General features: G+C 41.7%; 1 protein-coding gene across 5 annotated transcripts in view; it reads left to right on the forward strand.

Annotated features, from left to right (window-relative positions):
* The window catches only part of CDKAL1 (CDKAL1 threonylcarbamoyladenosine tRNA methylthiotransferase), a 731789-nt gene that overhangs the window by 679528 nt on the left and 25783 nt on the right, over nt 1-26478 (forward strand). For 4 of the 5 annotated variants that reach the window (XM_003927310.3, XM_074398506.1, XM_010338014.2 and 1 more), the window contains 2 exons: nt 9918-10001; nt 12972-13136. In XM_003927310.3, the coding sequence (XP_003927359.1) occupies nt 9918-10001; nt 12972-13136 (249 nt within the window). Of the gene's footprint in view, nt 1-9917; nt 10002-12648; nt 12889-12971; nt 13137-26478 lie in introns of those variants that run through there. The other variant, XM_074398507.1, reaches the window with a different exon arrangement.

The following is a 26478-nucleotide window of genomic DNA, read 5'->3' on the forward strand; positions in this document are numbered from 1 at the left end:
GGACTCGCAGCAGTGGAAGTGTGAAGAGAGCTGGCCGGTGGCTGCTGCAGATTACCAGATTACAGAAACAATCTCTTTCTTCATCGCTTTTGCAAATCATTTTTTTTAATTTGGCTTACTTTTTGTGTCATGAATGAAACAAAAATTCTACAAGTAACTTCCAAGACAGTGACCTATTAAATGTTATCACTGGTCACTTTTGTGCCTTTTGGGGATAGGAAACGTATGAAAAACATTTCTTCCCAGAAGCACAGCCCAGTATTCATACATATTTTTGCCCATTTGTGGGGGAAAAAAAAGAAATTATATTTCCTTATTTTAGTATTTATTTCTTGAAAGCGAAGTTGAACTTTTTTCACAGGTGTACTGTATGTAGATACTTTAGATTTTTGGTTGTGATTTGCTTTTTTAGCAGTTTATTTTTCTGTTGGGAACATTTATGGTTTTCTTACTGTTTTGTAAAGGCTCTTTATATATTGCATAATATATAATTTGTCATTAATATGTATGTCATACTTGCCGTTTTTTCTATTTGCTTTCTTAGTTTTGACAATCTTCCTATAAATTATTGTTTAAATCAGTAGTTAAAAACTTGATTTATGGCAACATGGCATTATGTTAAAAATGTTTCCTCAACACGTTACATGACTAATAATTTGTATTTCCTCCGAGTATTTTGTGGCTTCTTTTTTTTTTTTTTTTTTCATCTTTTCAACTCACAGATGAAATTGTATCTATTTAAGGTGTACAGTCTACTTGTATGAGTATGTCCCTTTCCGAGAATCTGCTCTCAAAGAGAACTGGCCTAGACTTGCCGAGTAATGGCTGAGAGAGACCGACGGGAATACAAGACGAGGGTGGAAGTGAATGGAAATTCTGTTCAATTCTTAGGATTGGGCTTTTCATTAAAAAGTTCTACACTTATATCCGTTGTTGGTCCCACTGGCCCTTTCCATGAGTCAGATCTCATGGGTAGATACTACTGGCAGTATCTGGCCATCGGACTTCAGTTTGCAATGTTGAGCACTTTCCCCGGCTGCCTGGGCATGACAAAGCTTGCCCAGTGTGGGCAACAACAGACCTGATGTACTTTGTGCCGGCTGCGTGATAGGAGGGCCAACTTGTTTGGGTTTGTTGAGAGGGTAGATTTCATGCTATATGTTCTTACCACGATTTTTTTTTTTTAATTCCACAAAGAGCATTATAGACAATACCTCTGAATGGTCTAGAATACTCAGAATGTACAGACAAGTGATTAACATGCACCTGCTTTTTGAACTGGCAGCTTAGTTAGCACTAGGTATGGCTCCCTGATGCCAGGAAGGCATCAGCCTGGCATTTCTTGTGTAACTATTTGCTCTTAGCTATTGGTTCTTGATCACCAGATGAAAATAGCTTTGTTACTAAGAATGGGACTTTGCCGCCAGCTGGGAAGAGACTTCCTTGGATTGTCTTCCTCTTACTGGGGTAGACACGGCTAGAAGAAAACCAACCAGCATGAAGAAAAGCACAAGGGAGATTCTTGTTAGGAGAAACTTCACAGTCTGATTCAATTCAGTAGAAATGCCTCGGGTCTGGTCTGTATCATGTATCACTGCACAAGGAAGGGAGGAAGAACTTTTGAAAAGCCATATTGTTTTGCAGTTTTTCTGTCTGCTTAGTTTATTTCTGAAATGCCAAGAAGAAAGAAATAAGACTGCTAAGATACTCATGACAATGAATAGTGAAGCATATATACTTTAAAATATGGATATTCCACTTAAAAGGAACATGAACAATTTTTTCCTATTAATAAGTATACCTAAATAATTTTTCTTCACAGAGGACAGTGTTTTCAAATAATCTAATGAATGCCTTTCTGGTCATTGTTAAAGAAGCAGCTACCAGTCTAGCACTTTGAGAATAAACTGTTCAACATCTTCTCTCAAGAATCCTTAAGTAGACCAATGAACTGATGGTGGCGTTTTGAATACAATGGACTTAAAGGCTCGTTACTTGTTTTCTATGCTATCATCGTTTTTGACACATATTCCTGTGTCGTGGCCCTATTTCATTGTAGAATGGCATTGTGGAGTAAGGATGACATTAAATTTTAATGTTATTGCTGTTATGATTGTTGACCGTTCTTAGCATAAGTATGCCTGGTTCTTTAATTCCAGCTTCTGCAGGGCCAGAAAATAGAAGTGTGCATAAACAGTCAGGAAAATTACCGTATACCCTGGAGACCCAGCATCGCATGCTCTGCCTGTTGTGAATGATGAATCAAAATGGAAAGGTTATCATTTTCATTAGCTAGGAAAGAACAAGACCATACTTTTCTCCAAGTGTAATTACAGCGGTTCACTGGCAACGTTACACTGCAGTAATTAGTCTAAAGGTGTATGTGAGGGCAGGCTTTTGCACAGACACTAGAAATATTATTTCAGAGTTTAAGGTCACAGCCTTGTGTTTAACATGTTCCAGGCAGCTTGGGTGCGGGGGGGAAGAAAAAAAAAAAAACTAATTTGACTGGAGCTAAAGAAAGACATTTGACATTTCCCAGAGTTAGGCATTCAGAAACCAGTCAGGTCGAAAAATTGTAATTTATTATCTTTTATTACGATAAAAGAAAATACTGAGCTGCAGAAGTAGCATGTCAGAATATTCTGTAGGATAAACACAGACAAAATTCAACTTTATTAGGACCATGATGTAAATGCTTACAGGAACTTTTGATATGGGTGTTTTAATCTCTGTTCTTTTCCTAAGGCAAAGAATGGATGGAAAAAATAATTGTCAGCAACTCTTCAGGGGAAACAAAATAATTTCTTTACTTCCTAACACTGTTTTCAAGAAATAACTGTCTATCTTGCAAGGTTCATACATACATACATACATACATACATACATACATACGTGTGTGTGTGTGTGTGTGTCCGTCTGTGTGTGTGTGCATGTGTGTCCTTTGAATTTTTGGGTATTCTAAATAGTAATATTGAAATCTTTTTGTAACTCAGCATCTTAGAACAGAAATTGACTGACACTATTTTCCAAAGCCACGTCAGGCTTTCTGTTTAAGTAAAGCAAAAGTAAGAAGGGGAAAAAAGTTACAGAGAGAAAAGTAAGAGAAACCTTTGCTTTTAGTAATCCAAAGAATACTTTTGCAAGCAGCATTTCTTACTGTTAGCTCCAGTACCCTGATGTCTCTGTTTAATTTGAGTAATGTCTGCCTTTCTTCAAACAATTCTGTTTCTCTCTATATATCCTTATATAGCCTGGTAGAATAGAGTTTGTTTCAGGACAAATGATGGCATGGAGTGTACTCAATGAGCATTCATTCAGCAACCAAATTCTGTTGGAAACCCCTGCTTTTTAAATGCAAGTGTGTGTTTTATCTGCATTCTCTGGCCATATGGTTAGAACTGATGTTTTTCACAACTTCAGGCACTTGGGAAATTTAAGCAGAGATGTGACACAAATGACACAGCTAGCTAATTATGTAACTCACTGAAAAAATCTGCCCCAAAATTGAATTTAAAAACACTGCTATTTGTTTGTCACAGATGTTTCTCTACTCAAGGAAAAGTCATACACTGCAGAATTAGATCCCTGATGTTGTAAGTGTTCCACAGCTAGCAATTAAATAGGAGGCATCTAGTAGTGGGAAGATTTCAAAGACTTCCCTTTCTTCTGCCACTGCCACTGAGCAAATCACCCATCTTGCCAGCCCTTCGTTCCCTCCCTGCAAAATCAGAGAGATTGCTAAGCCCCCTCCAGGGTCTTATGTTCTTTGTCTACGGGAATACTGCCTTTATTTTCTGCCTTTGTGGTTTTCTTAAAAAAAAAGTGTAAGAGCTTTTCTCATATCTTTTCAACAAGGCCTAGAAAATTGTAGCACACTCATTCTTTCACAGCCAGGGGTCATATTTCTCAGCAGCCCTGCGAGGTCAGCAGTAATGCAGGGTCTTGTAGACACTTTTCCTGAGCCTTCCTTCCCATCGGTGACCCAGTCAGAGAAAGCAAGGGATAGTTTTACAAGCATATGTTTTATAATTCCTTTTTCATAAAATATCTTTTTAAATAATGTTAAAATGGCAAAATGAAGTCCTATACATCCTAGGAAAAAATTATTTTCTCTACTTACATTGGATGAATAAATTATTAAGTATGCCTAGGTTGTTAAAGCAGGTACCAGAACCAACAGCCACTTTCAAAAGTCCATAGAGCTGAATTAAGTAAAAGAAAAAGCTCTGAAGGTAAGAGTTGTCCCTTGCTTCAGACAGTTACAATCAAGTTACTTTCCTGACAGATCTCTTAAAAGGCAAAGCTTTGTAAATGGAAACCGAGCATTTTATTCTCAACAGAAACCTTTAACCTCTAGCATGTTACTGAAATTAAATAAACATCAGTTTGTTTAACCAGCCATAAACTATATGCCTATAAACAAATCAGAAGGAAAAGGGCATCTTTCTTAGGAGTATAAGAAAAGACTTTGTTGAAATTTCCTTTTTCTATTTAGACATAGGCTCTTGCTCTGGGTCCCAGGCTAGAGTTCAGCAGTGCAATGCTCACTCTGGCCTTGAACTCCTAGACTCAAGCAATCCTGCTGCCTTAGCATTCCAAGTACCTGGGACTACAGGTGTGCACCACCACACCCTGCTAATTAAAAAAAATTTTTTTTTTTAGAAATAAGGTCTTGCTGTGTTGCCCAGGCTGGTCTCTAACTCCTGGCCTCACATGATTTTCCTGCCTTGGCCTCGCTGAATGCTGAGATTACAGGTGTGAGCCACCACCACACCCAGCCAGGCTTCATTGAGATTTTGGCAAGGCTTCTTTAAGGAAACAGCAAATCACTCAATAGCCTCTTGAGACACTTTATAGTTGTTTCCTCGCAGGTACTATATTGAAAATCAAGTTAAGTATAGCAAGAAGGTAGCTGTAATTTGCAGAGGGCTGTAAGCATATATTCACTGCTAGAGAGAGAGAGAGAGAGAGAGAGAGGGGGGGGGGGGGCTTGATTTGGAGTACGTAATTTCCTTCAGCTAATTCCCAGGAAAGATTTGAACATGCCATCCCTAACCTGCAGGTCTATCTTCACCAATGACTTAAACTTTGTAATTGAAGGATCCTTTAAATACTGTAATCCACCTCCCCTTTGGCACCCTGCTCCCTTCTGCCTACTTCCATCCCACTTCTACCAACTTCTCATTTTTAGGTGAGGAAAGTGAAGGCTCAAAACATAGGTCTCTGTCATCTCAAAAATCATCTACTCAGACCCTGTGTCTTTGTCCCCTTCTGACCAGTCCAAATATGTAGCATCTGTGGATTTCAAAGAACCCTCTTCAGACTCTTTTCACTGAGGTTCTGCTAGAACTATGCGCTACTGCTTCTGACCTTTCATCGCCCATCCAAATCCTTTTCCTCTTTCTTTCTATCCTTGAATGTTACAATTCTCTTGATGCACCCACTAGACCATTCTTCGGACTTAGAATTTCAGTTGTATCTTTATCATTTCTGCTGAGCAGTTATATTGTGCCCTTGGTTCATTTTCTGTTGCTATGACAGAATACCCAAGACTGGATAATTGATAAGGAAAAGAAGTTTATTTGGCTCACGATTCTAGAGGTTGAGAAGTCCAGGATCAGGCAGCCCGTTAAATATCAACTCAGCAGAAAGCACAAGGGCTTTCAGAGAGACCAGACATAAAAGGCAGCCTCACATTATAATAGCCCGCTCTCACGGGAGCTTACCCGTTCCCTCAAGAACCAGTTCAGTCCCTGAAGCAAGACATTAACAAATCTTAATGACCTAATCACTTCTTAAAGACACTGCCTCTCAAGACTGTTTCATTAGCTATTAAATTTCAGCATGAGTTTTGGCAGGACAAACCATAACAGGCCACCAGTCACACACCTTATGAACACCATGGCTTTCAGCTTCTTCCTTACTTGCAGGATTTTGTCCAGTTTTCACAGTGATGTAACGTTTTCCCGCTGGTAGTTTCAGCCGTTAGGCAAGGAGTTGTCAGTGATGGTGAGGCAGCCCTGGAAGTTTGCTTCTCAGATGAGTGTAGACTCTCTTTAAGATAAACTCTGATCCCTTCTACTGGACTGGCTCTTCCATTGGCGTAATAACGGATTGGTGTGGTCCTAGAGGTCTGAGGATATCTGTAGCCTTGACACTTTTCTCCAAGATGCCCTGTCTTTTTCTGTGACTAGAACGCCCTTGCTCTGATAACAGAAGCACTCTTTGGATATGGCAAGCTAGGATGATTTTACTCTCAATCTTGTTATATGAGATTTTGTTGGGTTTTTTTTGAGCCGGAGTCTTGCTCTGTCACTCAGGCTGCAGTGCAGTGGTGCAATCTCAGCTCACTGCAACCTCCCCATCCAGGTTCAAGTGATTCTCCTGGGACTGCAGGCACATACCACCATGCCCAGCTAATGTTTTTGGTAATTTTAGTAGAGATGGGGTTTTAGTAGAGATGTTAGCCTGGATAATCTCGATCTCCTAACCTCGTGATCCACCCACCTCAGTCTCCCAAAGTGCTGGGATTACAGGCATGAGCCACCACACCTGGCCTATATAAGGGTCTTTAACCACACAGGGCTACCATATGGCGTGGGAGAGACAATAGTTGGAAAACGTAGGTGAAGCTGCTCACTTTAAAAAGAAAGTGAGGCTTGTATATATTCGCTTAGCCCACAATTTCATTTGCAACCCAGGTGAAGTGGCATCTTCCAGAGTTTCATCTGAACTCATTCTTCCCTAACTTTGGTGTTGACTTTAATATTATTTGAAACAGTTGATTCTCTTAAAGGTTATATTTGATATTCACATCAATGTGACTTCATTAAAAAATATTGAGGAAAGCATTTATTATTTTTTGTTTGTTCCTTTGTTGAGATAGGTTCTCACTCTGTTGCCCAAACTAGAGTGCAGTGACATGATCAAAGCTTACTGCAGCCTCCAACTCCCGGGCTCAAGCAAGTTTTATATATTTATAATATATATATTTATTTTAAGGGGCTGGGATGGCTCGCAGCAGGTTTTAATCAAAGCCCTAGTTTCCTTAGGCTTGTTTTTGCTCAGTATGTTCTGGAGATTTTTCTTTTCTTTTCTTTTTTCTTTTCCTTTGTTTGAGACAGTAGTCTCACCCTGTCCCCCAAGCTGGAGTGCAGTGGTGCAATCTCATCTCACTGCAACCTCTGCCTCCCGGGTTCAATCAATCCTCCCACCTCAGCCTCCCGAGTAGCTGGGATTACAGGCACATGCCACCATGCCTGGCTAATTGTATTTTCAATAGAAACAGGGATTCACCATGTTGGCCAGGCAGGTCTTGAATTCCTGGCCTCAAGTTATCCACCCACCCTGGCCTCCCACAGTGCTGGGATTACAAACATGCCATTGTGCCTGGCCTCTGGAGATGTTTTGTTTTATTTTATTTTATTTATGTATTTATTTGAGACAGAGTCTTGCTCAATCACCCATGCTAGAATGCAGGAAGTAGAATGATCACAACTCACTGCAGCCTCAACCTGCCAGGCCCAACCCATCCTCCCACCTCAGCCTCTTAAGTAACTGGGACTGTAGGCGCACACCACCCACATTGAGCTAATTTCTGTATTTTTTTTTTTTTTTATAGAAACGGGGTTTTGCCATGTTACCCTGGCAGGTCTCAAACTCCTGGACTCAAGTGTTCTGCCCACCTCTGCCTCCTAGAGTGCAGGGATTACAGGCATGAGCCACCATGCCCGGCTGCTATTTAGATGTTTAAGGGCCTTGCCAGTGAGACTGGGTCCTCAGTTGGGGTTACAAATAGGATGACTGAAAAAGCGTTTGCCACTATGAATTCGTGCACGTAGCAGTTCTCACGAGTCTCTTTGTGAAATAATAGTTAAATACTCACCTACAAATAGTTCTCTTATGGCTGATTAAAACTCCAGCTTTCTAGTATATAAACATAGCCTGGCTTTTTAAGTCTGTATATATTACTGTCATTGTTATCATCTCCAGATGAAATAGAGCAGCCCAGACATGATGGCCCTTACTGTCCACAGTGATTCTAATAAGAAGAAAGAAGCGGCATCGTTTTCAGTGGCTCTACAATTTCATATTGTTGTTAATTTCCTGAAAACTTGTTGTTAGATGAAGTGTAATTGCAGATTTCCTTAAGAACCATTGACAGATACTTATCCCAAGTCATAAGCAACTCACACTGGGAAATGTGTGCAAACATTCTCAGTTTTCTTCTAGAAGAATATACTTCAGTGAGACCCTGTATTCACCACTTCTTTTCTATAAAAAGAGTTATTGAAGCTCAATGTGGAAGTTGGGGGGAATTTCTTTTTTTGCTACTTGATTTTTTTAAGGGAATTAATGTTGCCAGACCTTTCATTGTTTTTCAGAGAGTGGAAGAGAGTCTTTAGTAAGTGTCATCTCAGAGACCTTACAACATTCGGCTAGGAAGGCTACGTTTTGACTAGTATACTAGATAGTAAATTATGGTGTATTGAGGTACTGGCATTGTATGATGGAGAGGGGAGTTTGATGGTTTTTTTTAATTGTTAGGTGGTCTGTTTAGTGCAGCTGTGTTTATGTTTCCTTCATGGTAACCGCCTGAACGTGGTGACAAGTCCCTACAAATGAGAATAGGAATTTTAAAAAATTATCTTGCCATTTGGGCTTTAATTTCAGGAGTTGTAGTTATTAAGTAGCAATGGTAAAAATAATCCCCAGCACAATCATTCAGTACAGTCCGTTTCCTGTGCCAGAAATTTTGACAACCTTGTAAAAAGAGTAATTGAGGCCTGACGTGGTATCTTACTCCTGTAAGCTGGGAGACTGAGACGGGCAGATCACCTGAGATCAGGAGTTCAAGACCAGCCTGGCCAGCGTGGCGAAACCTGTCTCTACTAAAAATAAAAAAATTAGCTTGGCATAGTGGCACATGCTTGTAATCCAAGCTACTCAAGAGGCTGAGGCAGGAGAATCATTGGAACCCAGAAGGCTGAGGTTGCATTGAGCCGAGATCGCACCACTGCACTCCAGCCTGGGTTGACTGAGCAAGAGTCTGTCTTAAAAAAAAAAAAAAAAAAGAGTAATTGCTACTTTAAATGCTGCATTTCACAGTAGAATAAACTTGGAAATGGTAGAATTTCCTTAGAATAGTCACACTGCTTTACCCTTTGTTTTGGCTGATTTACTTCTTTGCTATTAAAAATGGGTGCTGAGATCATAATGTACACCAATCCTGTAGAAAATTAACAGTTCCATATTTTTACTGTCTTTCTCTTTGTAAAATAATAAATGAACATGGGGTCATGACTGCAGCAAAGAGACAGTTGCCTGTGACAGAGAAAAGGTATATAATAAGCAAATAGCTCTGTGAGTTAGTCAGTACTTTCAGAATTGTATGCAAGATATGAAATGTGGAGGTACAGGGTCCTGATGACTAGTGTTCAGAGGCATTTTCTTTAGTGTTACATCCCTCATAACTCAAATTAATGTTTATTACTATTCTTTCATATTGCCAAAATATTTTCATGAATTTGGATTAGAAGCAGCTTGTTCTGGCTTGTTTTGCAACTTTGTTTCAGGAAACAAAGTGATATTTAGAAGATTTTTATATGTCATAGAAGCTTTAATTATCTTACTTATGTTGAAGGAGATCAAGTTCTGTTTTAGAGTTATGTAGGAAAATAAGAGTTTATACCATGCTAATTTTATGTTGCCACATAATTAATGTCTTTCAAAAAATCTGAATCCGTGATTTGAGCGGTGTTCGTCATTAAATAGCCAGCGATGTACAATCTACTTTAAATTCGAGAAGATGCTATTTGGTCTAGACCTACTTGAGCTGGCCTTTGTTTTTATTTTTGGATTCACAGGTGTTGACCCTTTTCGTTCCCCTGTTCCCCCTCCCCTTGTCTCCACAGATTGGTGAAAGACAGCAAGTGTTAGTAACAGAAGAATCTTTTGATTCCAAGTTTTATGTTGCACACAATCGATTCTATGAGCAGGTAAGAGGCACTTCAGTATTCTTGAGTCTTCTCCAAAATGAGAAAGAGTTCTGAAAGTTGAAGCACAGGGCATTTAAAGGGGAGAGTGTTGAATCTTGTCACAACAAGGCTGTTTTGAAGCCTCAAGTCAGCCAGGCTAACACGGGTTTGTCTTTGTGACTTACTCTACAATACCTTCTCCACAAAGGAATACGTGTATTTCGTCGATTTTAGTCCACATTAATCTTTGACAGGACCAGCCTTAGGCTTTTGAGCGTTTGGAACCAGGCAATTAACACTGCCAGAATTCCCACACCCTGGCAAAGCAGGGGAAGGTCCTGCTCAGACGACAGGAAGGATGTCTGCATGGGCGACAGCAGCATGAAAGGGCAGGGATTTCCTCTCACCGGCACGTCACCCGCAGTTTTTTTAGTAGGTTAGTTGGTTGGTTTTTCAGTTTTGTTTAGTTTTAGTATTTGTTTTTTTTTAACTTCTACCTTGATAAAAATGCTGGGAGCAGAGGGAAAAGAGTCTTTTCCTTGGACTCAGCTCAAATTGTATAAACGACTGTGCGGACCGGTGTGAGGATCCAAGCAGCTTCACTGTGGGAGCTTTGCGGGCCACCCCAGGGTGCACCCCGCTTACTAGCCTTCCTTCCGTGCCCATCGAAGCTGGCCTGCCTTTGCCCCCCAAAGGAGCCTGACTCCTGTTTCAGCATCGGGGTTTCTTCTCCTCCAGGTGGGAGAGCAATTCAAAAGTGACTGAGGGAAACAGAGTGCCTCTTTCAGGGTCATGGTCCCTGGCAAGGGCCAAGGTCAAGGAAGAGATGGGATATGCCCTCCTCGCCCATCCCATGAGAGCCTGTGCGGGAGACTCCCATGGGGGTCCAGCGATTTTCATTGATCTTTCTGGACTGTATTAAAATTAAATGGAGCTTCCTCCTTTTTTGCTTCTTTCTCATCAGATAAGAGGTAAAAATGTTTGCTCTGGGTCCTGGCTGGAATCAGAGCTTGAGAAGACCCTGAAGGACGATGTGGGCCAGTCGAATGAGGGACGGGCGGAGGAAGCAGGCTGCCTGTGTGAGAAGGCAGGAAAGGAGGAGCTGAAGCCCCCAGCATTGACATTCCCCAGGGAATCATCTCAGACTGGGCAGTGGGTCCCCAGGAAATAGGGGAGCTTTTCAAAGCTCAGACTAAACATGCCGTGTTCAGCAGCATGGACACTCTGGTTGAGGAAGGGCTCCCAGCCCTCCACGTCTGGGCTGCGTCTCTTCCCCATTTCCCATCTCATTAATACACTCCAGAGGGCCATTTTCCCATTGAGGCCAACCTTCTGCTCAGCCCTGGGGAGGAGCCTGATTGCATTTTGGTCGCCTCCTCTCTCTCCTTTCTTTTGCCATCTGGGTTTTGCCTCAGCAGGGAACTTTTTTCCCTTCATTTTAAAGGCAGTAGCATGCCTCGTTAGCTGCTTCCTCCAATTGAAAGCAGTCAGGCTTTTCCCAATTATTAAAACGGGAGGAGGGGGAAACACTGAGCCCTTCATTCAGATCAAGGCAGCAGATCAAGGAGGGTTATTTTCCCCCAGAATAGGACCAAGTCTCCCAGGGTTAGTTTGGTCTAGAGATTTTCTTATTTTATAAAAACTGATTTAAAAGGGCTTTTTATATCCCAACACTAAAGCTCTTTTAGTTCGTTTTGCCTGCCATAAGTAATTCACCACCCAGGTGAACTTTTTCTTATACTTTGATGAAGCAGTGAACTCAGTGGTCGTAAAAATCAAACTCAGACCAAGATTTGATTTTGCCTCTCAGAGAGATTGGACATGGAACTCCTGGCTCTCATCTGACTTTTCTCTCTTGACAACTAAGCATATAAAGGATTTTATAGGAGTTATTTTTTTCTAAATAAGATGAGTTCCAGAGGTGAAGATTATATCTAGATATCCAAGCGTTACTGGATTAGAATCGGTCTATTTAGTTTGGATTCCGACTTGAAAAGACTGGCAAGCAGCTCCAGTGTTGACACAGAAGTGTGAGGGACACATCATGCACACGAGCTACCTGTAGGTCCCAAAGGAAGGGAAGCGTTTGCTCGAGGTAAACACGTGCTTTCATCAGGAATCTCTAGTGGAAAGAGACAGTCTGACAGTTTGCTGTGAACAAGCCAAAGTACCCTTCAGCCTACTGGTTCTTCATGGAGGTAGAGTCCCAGGACTGACAAACACATGCTTTTTCTAACAGAGCAAGGGAAATGAGTGGCAGCCATCAGTTTCAGGAGGCATTTAGCACCAAACGGCAGTATTCCAGGTTATTGGAAGGTTATTTTAAACATTCCTCCTTCTCCCCCAAAACACAGTACGCAGCGCACACACATGCATGAACACAAACGCGCAGCCCTGTATTTGAAGTATCTTTTCAAACCGTTCCTCTGACAGCTCACTTGGAAAGTATTAAAAGTATAAGGCTTTCATCCGTATTGTCTCAGTCTTCCTCATTGCATGGAATAGCCAAGAGCAAACTATGAAAGGCCTGTCCAAAAGCAGCTGGCGGATGGCTGGGGATTTCCCAGGCCTGTCTTCCACGTGCCTTCTGACACTAGGTGCATCTTGACTAGAAGAGCACTATCCAGGGGCCCGGGAGCCCTTGCGGAAGCGCCTTTCCTTCCTGCAGGCTCCCCAGACCCCTCAACAGCTAGAAGATACAGCCTGCTTTGGAGGGGATCCCAGAATACAACAAATGACAGTGAGGGACAGTGAGGAAAACTGGAGAATCAAGTATGCCTTCAGTTAACAGTATTGGTAATATATAAATGTGGGCTCATTCACTGTGGCAAATGAACCATACTAATGTAAGATGGTAATAATAAGGAACCTGGGAGCTGGGTGTACAGGAGCTCTCCATAGTATCTTTGCCATAATCTTTATAAATCTGAAACTATTCTAAAGTAAAATGTTTATTTTCAAAAATTAAGGCTCTGAAAAAATGTGTTTAAGGTTTTAGTGCCAAAGAACCCTGCATTCATGGGGAAAATGGTTGAAGTGGACATCTATGAATCAGGCAAACATTTTATGAAAGGGCGGCCAGTGTCAGATGCCAGAGTGTACACGCCTTCCATCAGCAAACCGCTTGCAAAGGGAGAAGTCTCGGGTTTGACGAAGGTAAGTGAAAGATGCTCTCCTCTCTGCCCTGCTCATGAAACAGCAGCTGTGGGGGCACAGCAATTCCAGACCATGTTTCTGTCAGCATGTATAGTCCCTTTTTATGTATGCGTGAGGCCTTAATCCTTTCTGACAGATTGAAATCAGAATTGGAAAGATGTGTTTTTGCTGATGCCGATAGCTTTGCTTCTCTGGCTGGAAAGGAAATAAGTTGTTTCTGCTTCCAGGTTAGCGGCAGAGGGTGAAAGCCATTATTTGCCAGTAAAAACGTTGACACCAAAAGATGCTCGGATGCAGTATGTTTCTATGTCAGTAGACCCGGAGTGGAAGGAGATGAGGAAAGGAGTGTTTTCTTGCTTTACAAAGCTGTTTATACTCTAGTAAAAATCCACGGCTGAACAGGCACTAAACCGTATCATATATGCAGTTATGGTGCCTTTCAGAAGGGTGTTAGCTGGAGATCTGCTTTAGTCATGTGGAGTGAAAATTAAACATGTTTTTTTTTTTCTTTCTATAAAAAAGTAACCTGACCCCTATTTTATACCTTGGTAAATATGGCTGTTTGCCAAGCTCTCTCTTACATTTCATTGAGCTACAGTTGTAAAAGCTGATGGAGTGTGAAATGAAAATGTGTATCACATTTCTAAGCATCATTTGATGTCCTTTCTCCAACACAATTGTTAAGCGCTTTAAAAAAAAGCATATAGCAATGATTTAACATATGGGGAAAAAATAACTGATCTTTATCTTGCCGTGTAACTCCAAAATTGTTTTAATCAGTTTATTATTTTCTCCCTCAAAACAAATTGCAAGGACACGTTGGTTAAAATCAAGGGGGTACAGCTTCACTTTGACAACAGCAACAAAGATGATACTATTGTCTGTGTTCTCACTGATTGTGGTACTGGACTCTCATGTCTGATATGAGTGATACCTCAGATGTGCTTGACAGGTGCCCACGAAGGCTCTGCACACGTGGCCAATCCACAGTGGAGTACTGTGGAGTAGCGTTTGTCAAAATCCTACCGAATGTACAGCCTGCACAATCAGGGGATAAGTCTAAACCCTGAGAAACATAACCACTCATTTTGCTGTTGATGAAAAGAAGTCATACTTCGGAGATAGGATGGGTGGCCAGGAGGAAGCAGTTATTCTGGCATTTAAATGATCCTGCTAGAGATTTGGCTTTTTATATGTTAGCCAATACTTTGAAAATTGTTTTAAGAGGTCCGCTTATTTTTTTAAGTTTTTTTGTTTTTCCACATAGTATGCTTTACGAGGTTAATTTTAGATTGCCACAGTGAAAAGTCTTTCTCAGTAAGTAGCAGTGGTGGGGAAATTATGATTTCAAAGACTCTGCCTCAGTGAATTCCTTCATGTTTGCCTCTTGGAAAGGTAGTATTCTAAAACGTCACCATGGGTGACACATAAATAAGGAAATGGAGTGCCCCTCTATTTGTTCCTTGACTGTAGTGTTACTATGTAGAAGGGCAGCCCCATTTAAATTCTCTGGGGCACCCTTTCTCCTCTGCCATTCTTTCTTCTAATCTAGAAAATGGTATCTTCAGTTCTACCACCAGCCCAACTCTGAACCAGAATGGCCCAAAAGTCCCACGTAAGATGGAAGGCAGTTGGTTGCTGGTCCACCAGAGCCTCTAGAAACAGTCTTGTAGCATGAGGCTAGTGGGTTGGAATATTGATTTGGGTATTTACGTTAAGAACAATAGTAAGGCTTTTGTTGGTTTTGGGGTTTTGTTTATTATTTTTTGAGAGAGGGTCTCCCTCTGTCACTCAGCCTAGAGTGCAATGGTATGATCATAGTTCATTACAACCTCTGCCTCCCAGTCTCAAGTGATCCTCCCACATCAACCTCGTGAGTAGCTGGGACTATAGGCACGCACCACCATCCTGGCTAATTTTTTTTTTTTTTTTTTTTTTTTTTTTTTGAGACAGGAGTCTCACTCTTTTGCCCCAGCTGGAGTCCAGTGGCTCTCAATCTCCACTCTACAGCCTCTACCTCCAGCTTTTATGCCTCAGCCTCCTGAGTGCCTGGAATTACAGGCACAAGCCACCACGCCCAGCTAATTTTTTATTTTTGGTAGAGACAGGGTTTCACCATGTTGGCCAGACTGGTCTCGAACTCCTGCCCTCAGGTGATCTGCCCACCTCAGCCTCCCAAAGTGCTGGAATTACAGACATGAGGCACCATACTCAGCCCTGGCTGATATTTTTTCTTTTTTGTAGAGACACGGTCTCACTTTGTTGCCCAAGTTTATTGTGAACTCCTGGCCTGAAACACTACTCCATTTTGGTCTCCCTGGTATCTAAAGCAAAATATACTATGCTTTGGACTTATTTTGTCTCACTTGACCTCTTTTTTTTTTTTTTCTTTGAAACAGAGTTTTGCTTGTCACCCAGGCTGGAATGCAGTGGCACAATCTCACTGCAACCCTCACCTCCTGGGTTCAAGCGATTCTCCTGCCTCAGCCTCCCGAGTAGCTGTGGTTACAGGCACGCACCACCACACCTGGCTAATCACTTGATGGCTTTTGATGAAACTGATGAGAAGTACAACAGACTAGATGGGTGTTACCAAAATGGTGGGAATAGTGAAAGTTTTGTGCGTGTTTTTAGTGAGAGGGACAGAATAGGCAATGAGGAAAACACAGTTTTAAGATGCTAAGAGCATTGATATTTTTATCATGTGCTCACACGCAGCCTAATTTTGTGGTAAGCTCTGATCGTGATGATCTTTTTACACCATTAAGACTTCTGTGGAAAAATTGCTATGCTGTTCAGTTACTCCACCTGGAGAAAACCTGTGGCTAGACAGGACCTAGAATCCGCTATACCAAATCCATGAACATGTAATAGTTTGAAAAATTCTCTGAAAGCCATCATCCAAGATTGGGGTCAAGGATTCTTTTTAAACTCCATTATGGAAATCTATTTATGAAAATGTTGTGAACATTTTCAAGCATATGCAAAAGCAGAGAGAATAATATAATGATGCCACATCCCTATTACCCATGAGCAGTCATCAAATCATAGCCAGTCTTATGTCCTCTATGCTCTCTTCCCTCCACCTTGATTATTTTGAAGAAAATCCCATTTATCACTTTATCTCATCTAGAAATATACTAGCAAATACCTCTAAAAGATGAAGATACCTTTTACAAACATAATCACAATTAGTGTCAGATTTTAACATCATGACATATAATTGTCTTTGGCTGACTCTTCCAGGCCTCCTGCTATGACCCAAAGTCAACATTTATGGCATGCTTATCATGGGCCACATACTGTGCTAAATATGTGACATGTGTGCACTCACATCAGCCTCATAACCCGGAGAGGAAGATGCTGTTATTAGCCCCATTCCTCACATAAGGAGTCTGAGCATCAATAATTCAATAAATAGCTTATCTGGAGTCACAGACTTTGAATGTAGAAAAGGGAAGCCAGGATTTATATCCCATTCTTACCAGTTTTCAAGCCTGTATTTTTGTTTTTGTTTTTTAATTGTGGCAAAATATACGTAACATAAAATTTGCTGTCTCACTCATCGGTAAACGTATAGTTAGTCGCGTTAAGAACATTAGGTATCTCATGTAAGTGGAATCGTTCAGTCACCAGTGTGTGTCTTTTGTGACTTGCTTATTTCACTTAGCATCATGTCCTCAGGGTTCATCCATGTTATAGCACATGTCAGAATTTTCCTCCCTTTGAAGGCTGAATACCATTCCACTTTATGTGGATGCCGCGTTTCATTTATTCATTTCTCCATTGATGGACATGTAGGTTGCTTCGACCTTTTGGCTGTTACGAATAATGTTTTCTATGAACATGGGTACACAGTGATCGCCTCACGTCCCTGCTTTCAGTTCTTTTGGGTATTTGTCCCGAAATGGGGTTGCTGGATTGTATGGACCTCTGTTTTTAGGTTTTTGAGGAGCTGCCAGACTGCTGTTCATGGCAGCTGTACCATTGTACATTTCCACCCATAGAGCATAAGGGCTCCAGTTTATCCACATTCGCACCAACATTGCTTTTCTTTTGAGAGTGGCCATCCTAATGGGTATAGGTCAAGCCTGTATTTTGAAGCCCATGTCCAAAATGCCTTGCCCATTTTAATTGCAGGAGTCCTATTTGATAACTTCTGGACACTAGTGTCTTTTTGTGCACCAGAGTAAGCTTACACTGGATATAAAATAAGTAAAAGAGAGAGAGGGGAAAAATGAGAAAATGGACAGCCTTAATTATCTTCCCTGTGGGTTCAGTTAAAAATGGCATTAGAGCTCTAAGCCTCTCAGGAATGAGAGAATGTGAACATTACTGCTGTCTGTGTTAATAAAGGGTAACTAGTCTTACTACTAATGTTCTTTCTTCTTGTCTGGCCTATGTTATAACAAATCACTTGAATCTTACCATTTTTAAGATTGATTCTTAAGAAGTCAGAACTATTCTTTGCCTGGTAGAAGACAGAAAGAAACGTTTTCTCTTCTAATTTTAAACTTATGAATAGTTTTATTGCAAAGTTTTTTTCTTATTGAATTCATCGTTAGTAGTAAAAATTGCTTTAAAGAAAGAAGTAGAGGAGCATCATGAAAGCTGTAAAGGATTTGGAGTCTGTCAGGTTTGGGTTCAAATTACAGTGACAGTTCCTATAATCAAGTACAACTTTCTTGACTCACAGCAATTTCATTTGTATAATGCTGCTTACACTGATTTGCAGAGTATTAAATCATGTGGACAAAGTACACAGTGCATAGTAGGTATGTTAAATATTATAAAGACAGAATTTAATAAGTATAGCTTAAAAAAGCAGTGGTTTCCTGGCTTTTATTTTGATTCCTTTTCCTTTTCTATCTTTTTTTTTTTTTTTTGAGACAGAATCTCACTCTGTCACCCAGGCTGCAGTTCAGTGGTATGATCTCGGCTCACTGCAACCTTCGCCTCCTTGGTTCAAGTGATTCTGGTGTGTCAGCCTCCTGAGTAGCTGGGACTCCATGCATGCGCCACCACAACTAGCTAATTTTTGTATGTTTAGTAGAGCCAGGGTTTCATCATGTTGGCCACAGTGGTCTTGAACTCCTGGCCTGAAGTGATCCACCTGCCTCAGCCTCCCAAAGTGCAGGGATTAGAGGCCTGAGACACCACACTTGGCCTCCTTTATTTATTTATTTTTTTTTTAGTACCTTTAAGGTACTTTGCAGCTCAGTGCAGTGGTAATCCAGCACTTCAGGAGGCCAAGGCAGGAGGACTGCTCGAACCCAGGAGTTTAAGAACAGCCTCGCACCGTAGAGAGACTTCGTCTCTATAAAAATTTTAAGAATTAGTCAAGTGTGATGGTGCACACTTGTAGTCCCAACTACTTGGGAGGCTGAGATGGAAGGATCACTTGGCTTCAAGGGTCGAGGCTGCAGGGAGTTGCCGCAGCCCAGCTTGGGTGAAAGAATGAAACCTTGTCAGAAAAAAAAAAGATGTGCTTTGCATTCATGGATTGCATGTACATTATAGTGCAGCAATTAAGAACATGAATCTGGATTCTGATTACCCAGGTTTGAATCTTGATTCTACTATTACCAAAAAATATGACCTTGGGCCAGTCACTCAATGTCATGTCCCTCCGCCTCAGTTCTCCCTCTGTAAATGGGTGATAGTAGCACCTGCTTCACAGGATATACACGGAAATGGCTTCGCAGTCAATAAGGATTGGTTACTATTTTCATTATTAATTTGCAATGCATGCCAAGGCATTTTACTTTAATCCGTGAAGGAAAAGTTGCACAGTATTTTATCATTTCAAATGTTGTATTCATCAGCCATAGATTTCTGACACTGGCGGATGAAACCAGACCAACTGAGCAGATGCCTCCACAAAAATGACAAATGAACAGAAAGAGATTCCAGTAATACTCCCATCGTGTTGGCTGTTCTTACTGACAGATAGTTCTTCCTCTTACTCGTGTCTTTTTAAAAAATAATAATACTAATATTCTAGAATGGGAGCCTGGACTTGCGTTCTCTTTCTCACAAGGTAAGAGAAGGCTGCCCTGGGGTGTCTGTAAGTGCCGCCTGTTTCTCATCTCCTGAGACTTTGATCCTAAGAGCTGATTCACTTGAGCAGTTAGATAGCTCAGCACCGACACAGCCGACTGCGCTTCGAAAGGAAGCAGCACTTTTAAAGGGTGGCATGGTTTGCTTCATTACCAGACAAGGGCCAGCAGGATATTCAGGTGTACTGAGTTTTATGTACAAACTATACTGTATGTTCAGAGCTTTGACCCTTGGCAAAACATAGTTAAAATGCTTTCCTCTCCCTCTGACTTTCATTTCCAGAACCACTGAAGTGAAAGGGTCTATTAGTTCAAGGCCAGATTTGAAAGCACATGAAAACTACATTCATGAGGTTAAGAAATGGCTTAATAATTAAGTTAAAACTCTTGAAAGTGGGTCTAATTTCAGGCAGATCAGCTAACCATGCTAGAAGCAAATGAGAGCATGTTTCTTCCTATTTTTCCTTCCACCTCCAAGGTAGTGGCTCCAATCCCAAGCAGTTTTTTCAGTTCCTTTTTTTTTTTTATTAAACTTTATGGAAGACTTAATTCTCCATTGCCTGTATGCTAAGTTCATGTCACAAACAAAACCATAGTACATTTAATACTTTACGCATGTCTTCTTTTTGATTTTGTGTCCCGTTGGTTTCTTTTAAAGAGTGGTTAGGACATATTTGAGTTTCACAGTCTAGATGCATAGCTTTTATTCTGTGCTGCTGAGCTATATTTTATTGGCCACTGCAGCTAAACTAGTATGACTGTCAATTCAAACTGCGTTTAGTGTGTTTACAATACCTTCCGTGTACCAATTTGAGTAGCATCCAAAGTATCCTCAGAGTGAGCTGATGCTAAACAATTCGCTTTCATTTCACTTGCATCACTGTGCAATCACTGATGATAATTCTCTTCCTCCTGAGGGTTGTAGCTGGAGCATCATGAGGGAAATTGCATGCATCAGGGAAGTAATTGTGCCTCGATAATAATAATGGCTACCATTTAGTGAGCCTCTACTATGTGCTTGGTATTGAGGCCTTTGACTCGTATGACTTCAGTTTCTCTCTCTCTCCTGACCTAGGGCAGCTAGAACACAATGAAGTTCTTTACGCAGCTGTGCACACCCACATAGAGGCATCATAAGATGGAACTGAGTTGGCATTTTCCCCACCTCTCCATCCTTTGCCCACGTTCAACATAGGAGACACAAGGAGCAGTGAGCCTGAGACAAAGACCGGACTGCCTTCCCTAGCTGAGCGCTACGGAGAAGAGCCAGGCCCCGGAGTCTGAATTACTCACATATACATCATGCAGGTAGCACCCTGGCGTCTTATAATATGTTGCAGTGTTTATTATCCAGGACCTGGATCAAGTCTCAGAGATAGGAATGATGAATATGGGCTTGCTCTTTGAGGAGTTTTTGGTCTGGCTTTTCCACTGTTAATACTGCTTGTCAGTTGTGACCCTGGTAGGGAGGGATTGGCTGAGGGAGGTGTCTTGTGTAGGTATGCTGGCTCGCCTGTGAGACTTCATTGCTCTTGTGGTTAAAGTTTTATGGATGATTTTTTTTTTTTTACCAAATCTAAAAGGAATCTCTTAAGAGCAAGAGGTATTCTTTATCATGAAAGCATTGAATGGAAAAAGGAATCTCTTAAGAGCAAGAGGTATTCTTTATCATGAAAGCATTGAATGGAAAAGGCTCCCTTAGGAGAACCAGAGCTGTATTTCAGCAGCAGCAGAACCTGAAAGGTCATGTCAGCCCAACCATCTATCCCTGGAGGATGGGACTAGGGAGGCGCCAGAAGATGATTCTCTCCTGTGATGATTGGAACCGGGGGTCCAGGACCACGTGTCAGCACTCATGTTTTCACTGCACTGTTTCGCCTTCACATGTCTTTAACCTTTTTACTCAGTCAGCAGTGATCACTGATGAGTATGACACTGTATGCGTCAAGCACCTAATTGTGCCTTGATAATCATGTCTGTCTGCATCAGGACTTCCTGTGTCAGATCTGGTTTCTACCTGTTGTAATAGTATTAATAACATGCCCTTTTCCCACTCCTCAAAGTATCCTAGTGTGGATGATACATTATATGGTCATCCTCTAAATTCCAAAAGTGGATCCAGCACTGTGCCAAGCACTGCTTGGGATATAGAAGTCTAATATATAATCCTGCCCTCAAGGAATTCAAGTCTCATTGGGAACAGAAGATACGTGCTGCTGTGGTCTGATTGCTGGCATCCTCCCAAAGTTCAAATATTGAAACCTAATCACTGCTGCGCTGGTGTTAGGAGGTGGAGCCGTTGGGAGGTGGTTAGGTCATGAGGGTGGAGTCTTCGTGATGAGGATTAGTACCTTCATGCAATACTAATGAAGGCTCCAGAGAGCTGCCTTGCCCTGTCACTGTGTGAGGACACAGCAAGAAGGCTCTGTCAGTAAACTAGAAATCTGGCCCCCACCAGACACCCAGTCTGCTGACACCTTGACCTTAGATTTCCCAGCTTCCAAAACTGAGAAGTAAATCTTCGTTGTTTAAAAGCTACCCAGTTTATGGCGTTTTGTTACAGTCACCCAAACTAACTAAGATACATATGCATATGAAACCAAATCTATAATATGTCAAATGTTAAACGTTAAACTGGTTGGTATTAGAATCATAAGAAGTTGGAAGATAGGAGATCTCTTCTATGAAGACTTGAGGTATCAGGGAATGTATGGGTCAGGATTCTTTGCAAACAACAGACAGCAGTTGAGTTCAACAGGAAGGAGTTTATAAAGGGATGCTAGATGGTCCACAGAATCATTAGAAGGGCTAGGGAGCAGAATCTTTGCCGAGTTTTCCGAAAACGACACCCAGAACCACACAGGAGCTTCCTGTAAGAGAAGTCACCTCTGCTCCCCCTGCCCCAGCAAGGCAGAAGCCCCACGCCCTATCTGCTTCCTCATGAAGCCTCCCAATCAATGTCTCACATGTATTACATCTGATTGTGGAACCCAGGTCTCATGTTTATACCCTGGGGACAAAAGAGGTTGGAAAATCGTTTTTTGGCGTCTGTATTAACGGGGAACCATCAATGTGGAGAGGGTTTTCAGACAATTTCTGCTACAGAGAGTTTCATAGATATGGTCGGATTAGAACTGGACTTTGAAGGTGAAAAGAACTCAGGCAAGCAAAGAAGGAAATTTTTCTCACTGTGAAAGGAACCAAAGTGAAGTGACAGAATGCAGACTCAGATATCCATCAGCAGTTGTGGGCAGTTGGAAAGCCCAGGGCAATAATAATCTTTAGTATAAAGAATGGGACCTCTGGATTTTGAAGTCAAATAGGATTTATACTTAACACATTACAAACAAACACATGTATTCGTTCCGGAAAGGTTAGGCTGTGCCTTGGTGACAAATTAACCCCGAAATCTCAGGGCTAACGTAACCAAGGTTTCTGTCCTGCTCACACTGAGTGTCTAAAATGTACCATTCAGTGTGTGGTTTAGAGTGAGGTACTTGTGTGCTCCACACAGTCACTCAGGGACCCAAGTCGACTGCGTGTCTCCATGGCAAGGAAAGACAATTGCTGGTGAACCAGGCTTTGTACTGCCTCGGCACAGGAGTGGCACTTGATATTTCTATTCATTGTCTTTGGCCAGAACTATCTAACTGCAGGAGTCTGGAAAATACCTACTTTTGTTTTAATAAGGAGAAAATACGGGTGAATACTCAAGTTTCTCCCGTGCATGTGGGAATATTTTGTTTTGCTTTGTTTTTGAGACAGATTTTATTCTCTCACCCAGGCTCTGGAGCACAGTGGTGCAATCCTGGCTTACATGTAGCCTGTATTTCCTGGGCTCGAGTGATCTTCCCACCTCAGCCTCTAGAGTGGCCAGGACTACAGATGTGCGCCAACATGCCTGGCTAATTTTTTTTTGATTTTTTTGTAGAGATGAGGTCTCACTTTGTTGCCCAGGCTGGTGTCAAACACCTGGGCTCAAGCAGTCTTCCAGTGTCAGCCTCTTGAAGTGCTGGATTACAGGCGCGAGCCCCTGTGCCTGGCTATGTGTGGGAAAGTTATTGAGCACGCGCATAGCATAGTGAAAGTTTCAATATGAGGGAAAGCCCATGAAAGCAGGACTCACCTTGCTCGTCTGCCCACCACTGGCTCCAGGCCCTAGTTCGGTGCCTGTTTCATAGTTACTGAATGAACTTGGCTTTCGGCGATATGCAGGGTGGAATGGGATGGGTTCTCTAGCAGAGGTAGGAAACCTACTTAATAGGTTGAAATCCTCTATTACTTCAACTGATGCGGACATTAATATATTTTTCAATGGTTAAAAAAAAAAAATCACAGTCAAGCCACTAAACTTGCTCTTTGAAGTCATTTGACATCTTGATAAGCAGATTCCAGAAGCCCCTTTTCAACTGATAATTATCAGTTGAATATTGAAATTCCTATCATGGGAACTATGAGGATGGGTTCTTCAGAACAGGACTTGCTTCTAACCATAAATTGTAGTTTGCTAGTTTCCTTTCTAATGATGAAAGTGACAGCCTGTTTCTCCTGTGAGACTCAAGAGTATGGACATTGCATTGTACCTAAAATAATAGAACATTATTTTTAAATAAATAGAATATGTTCGGAAAAAAAGAGTGTTTTCTAACATAGTTAACAATGGCTAAAATTTTTTTCATTATTCATTTGTAAATGTGTATGTATTTAGGGGGTATAAGTGCAGATTTCTTTTTTTTTTTTTTTTTTTTTTGAGACGGAGTTTTGCTCTTGTTACCCAGGCTGGAGTGCAACAGCGCGATCTCGGCTCACCGCAACCTCCGCCTCCTGGGTTCAGGCAATTCTCCTGCGTCCGCCTCCTGAGTAGCTGGGATTACAGGCACGCGCCACCATGCCCAGCTGATTTTTTGTATTTTTAGTAGAGACGGGGTTTCACCATGTTGACCAGGATGGTCTCGATCTGTTGACCTCGTGATCCACCCGCCTCGGCCTCCCAAAGTGCTGGGATTACAGGCGTGAGCCACCGCGCCTGGCCCAGTGCAGATTTCTTATATGCATATAAGCAGTGTTTTAAATTTAAAGAGTTTTAGAGAAACAAATTGTCTCCTGTTCCTCTAGCTCCCAAATGCAAGTCTATAAAATTACTGAGAAACAGAAGTATTCAATCCATAGGTCAAGTCAGTTATCTGATAGGAAGTCAACCTAAAACATTAAGCTATAGCACCTTTCAAATTTGCCAACGCCTGAGAAGGAAACTCAAAAGGCAATAAAGGCAAAAAACCATCGCAGACTTTATCAAGATCAGCGTCTTCCCTTCCACAGGCCTCTGGCTCCCAGGGCTTCCTTCTTGCAAACATCCATTTAAAAACAATAGAGCAGCCCTAGTAGCCCTTAAGCACATCAGGTCAGACTGTGGGTTTGGCATTTTGGCTCTGTTCCTTACTAATTGGGATCGTTGCCTGGTCACTTACCCTCTCTAGGTGTCTCTCCTCATCTGTAAATCGAGTGGAAGAGAGTCCATTTGATAGAGCGGTTTTGGCATTGAAGTGAGATCAAGCTTGGGAAGCACTGAGCGCTGCCTGACCCATAGAAGTGATCAGTGAATATGTGATGTGGAATGGGGGCTACCGCGATAGTGAACGCTCACTTGGGGCCCGGTTGATCAAGTTACTAGTAGAATCGCATCCATGAACATGGATGACGTCTTGCCCTAATCACCTGTATGCCATGAGACGACGACCTGGTCCTTGGTCTTTTTAAACATACGGTCTTCATAGGCAGCAGTAGCATTTGTAAAGGATAGCTGCCTGAAATAAATACTTTGTGTTTTTCAGTTCCCCCTTTTCACTGACGTTGAGTAGCTGTTTTTTTCTGTGATCCTTCACGCGAGCGCAGTTCCTCTGAACAGTCGCACAGCATCTGTGGTATAGGATAGCGGTATTCACTGCAGGTGTTTTTCTCTTCAATATTCTTGTAGGAGGTGATTTTCCCTGCCGTGTACTATATGATCTGAAAATAAACAATCTGTCTAGCCAGTCCCCCTATTTCTGCTCTGAATATAAATCAGATTGTGTCTCTCTCCTCCTCAAATACCATCTAGTGCTCCATGACTCAGAAATTCCACATATATCCAATAGAATTGAAAGCAGGGACTCAGATACTTATATCCCGATGTTCATATCAGCATTATTCATAAATAACCCAAAGGTGGAAGCACCTGAAGAAGCTATCAACAGATGAATGGACAAACAAAATGTGGTACGTAGCAGAATGGAATTGTATTCAGCCATAGAAAGACGTGAAGTTCTGACACATGCTACAACATAGGTGAACCTGGAGAACATTGTGTGAAGCAAATAAGCCAGACCAAAAAAAGGCAAACACTGCATGATCCCACTTAGGTGAAATACTGAGAACAGGCAAATTCACAGAGACCAAGTAAGTTAGAGCTTACCAGGGGCTGGGGGTGGAGATGGACAGTTCCTTAAGGTTACAGAGTTTCTGTGCCGGGTGATAACGTTTTGGAAGTAGTGATAATGGCTGCACAACATGGTAAATATAATTAATGCCATTGAATTGTGTACTTAAAAATTGTTCAAATGGTAAATATTTTATATATATATATATATATATATATATATATAACCATATAAAACCATATAAAATTTTACAGAAAAATCGTCTAAGGTTTCCCAGCATGTTCAGCGTGAAAGCTAAAAACCTTACAACAGCCTCAAGGCCCCGTGCCTTGACCTCTCTCCCCTCAAGAACACTGGCCTCCGTGCTGCTCACTGAACGTGAGTACACGAGGTCTGCTCCCTCAGGAGGGCCCTTCCACCTGCTGGTCCCTCTGCTTGGAATGCCCATCCCTTAGATGCCCACTTGACATGTCTGCCTTCTGCTTCCTTCAGGTGTCTGCTGGACCACCAGCTTATCAGTGAGGTCATCCTGGGCAGTCCTCTATCAAATCCCAAGCCCCCACCATCCAGCACAACCTAGCACTTCCTATTCTTAATCTCTTTTCCTCCGTGGCACATTTTACCACCAGACATATTTCGTATTTGTGTGTTTCTTTTGTCTCGAGTTACTAGAATGGAAGCCCCATGAATGCTGGGGCACTTCCCCTCACTCACTTCTGTGTCCTTAATGACTAGCCTAGGGCCTGGCAGGGAGCAAATGCTCAGTAAATGTCTGTTGGATGAATAAGGGAATGAATGAATTTGTTCTGGTGATATATGTATACCCCTTACTGAAAAGGACTGCAGGACCAAAAAGCTGGTTATCCT

The sequence above is a fragment of the Saimiri boliviensis genome, chromosome 4, assembly GCF_048565385.1.
Source record: "Saimiri boliviensis isolate mSaiBol1 chromosome 4, mSaiBol1.pri, whole genome shotgun sequence".
NCBI classification, from domain to species: Eukaryota; Metazoa; Chordata; class Mammalia; order Primates; family Cebidae; genus Saimiri; species Saimiri boliviensis.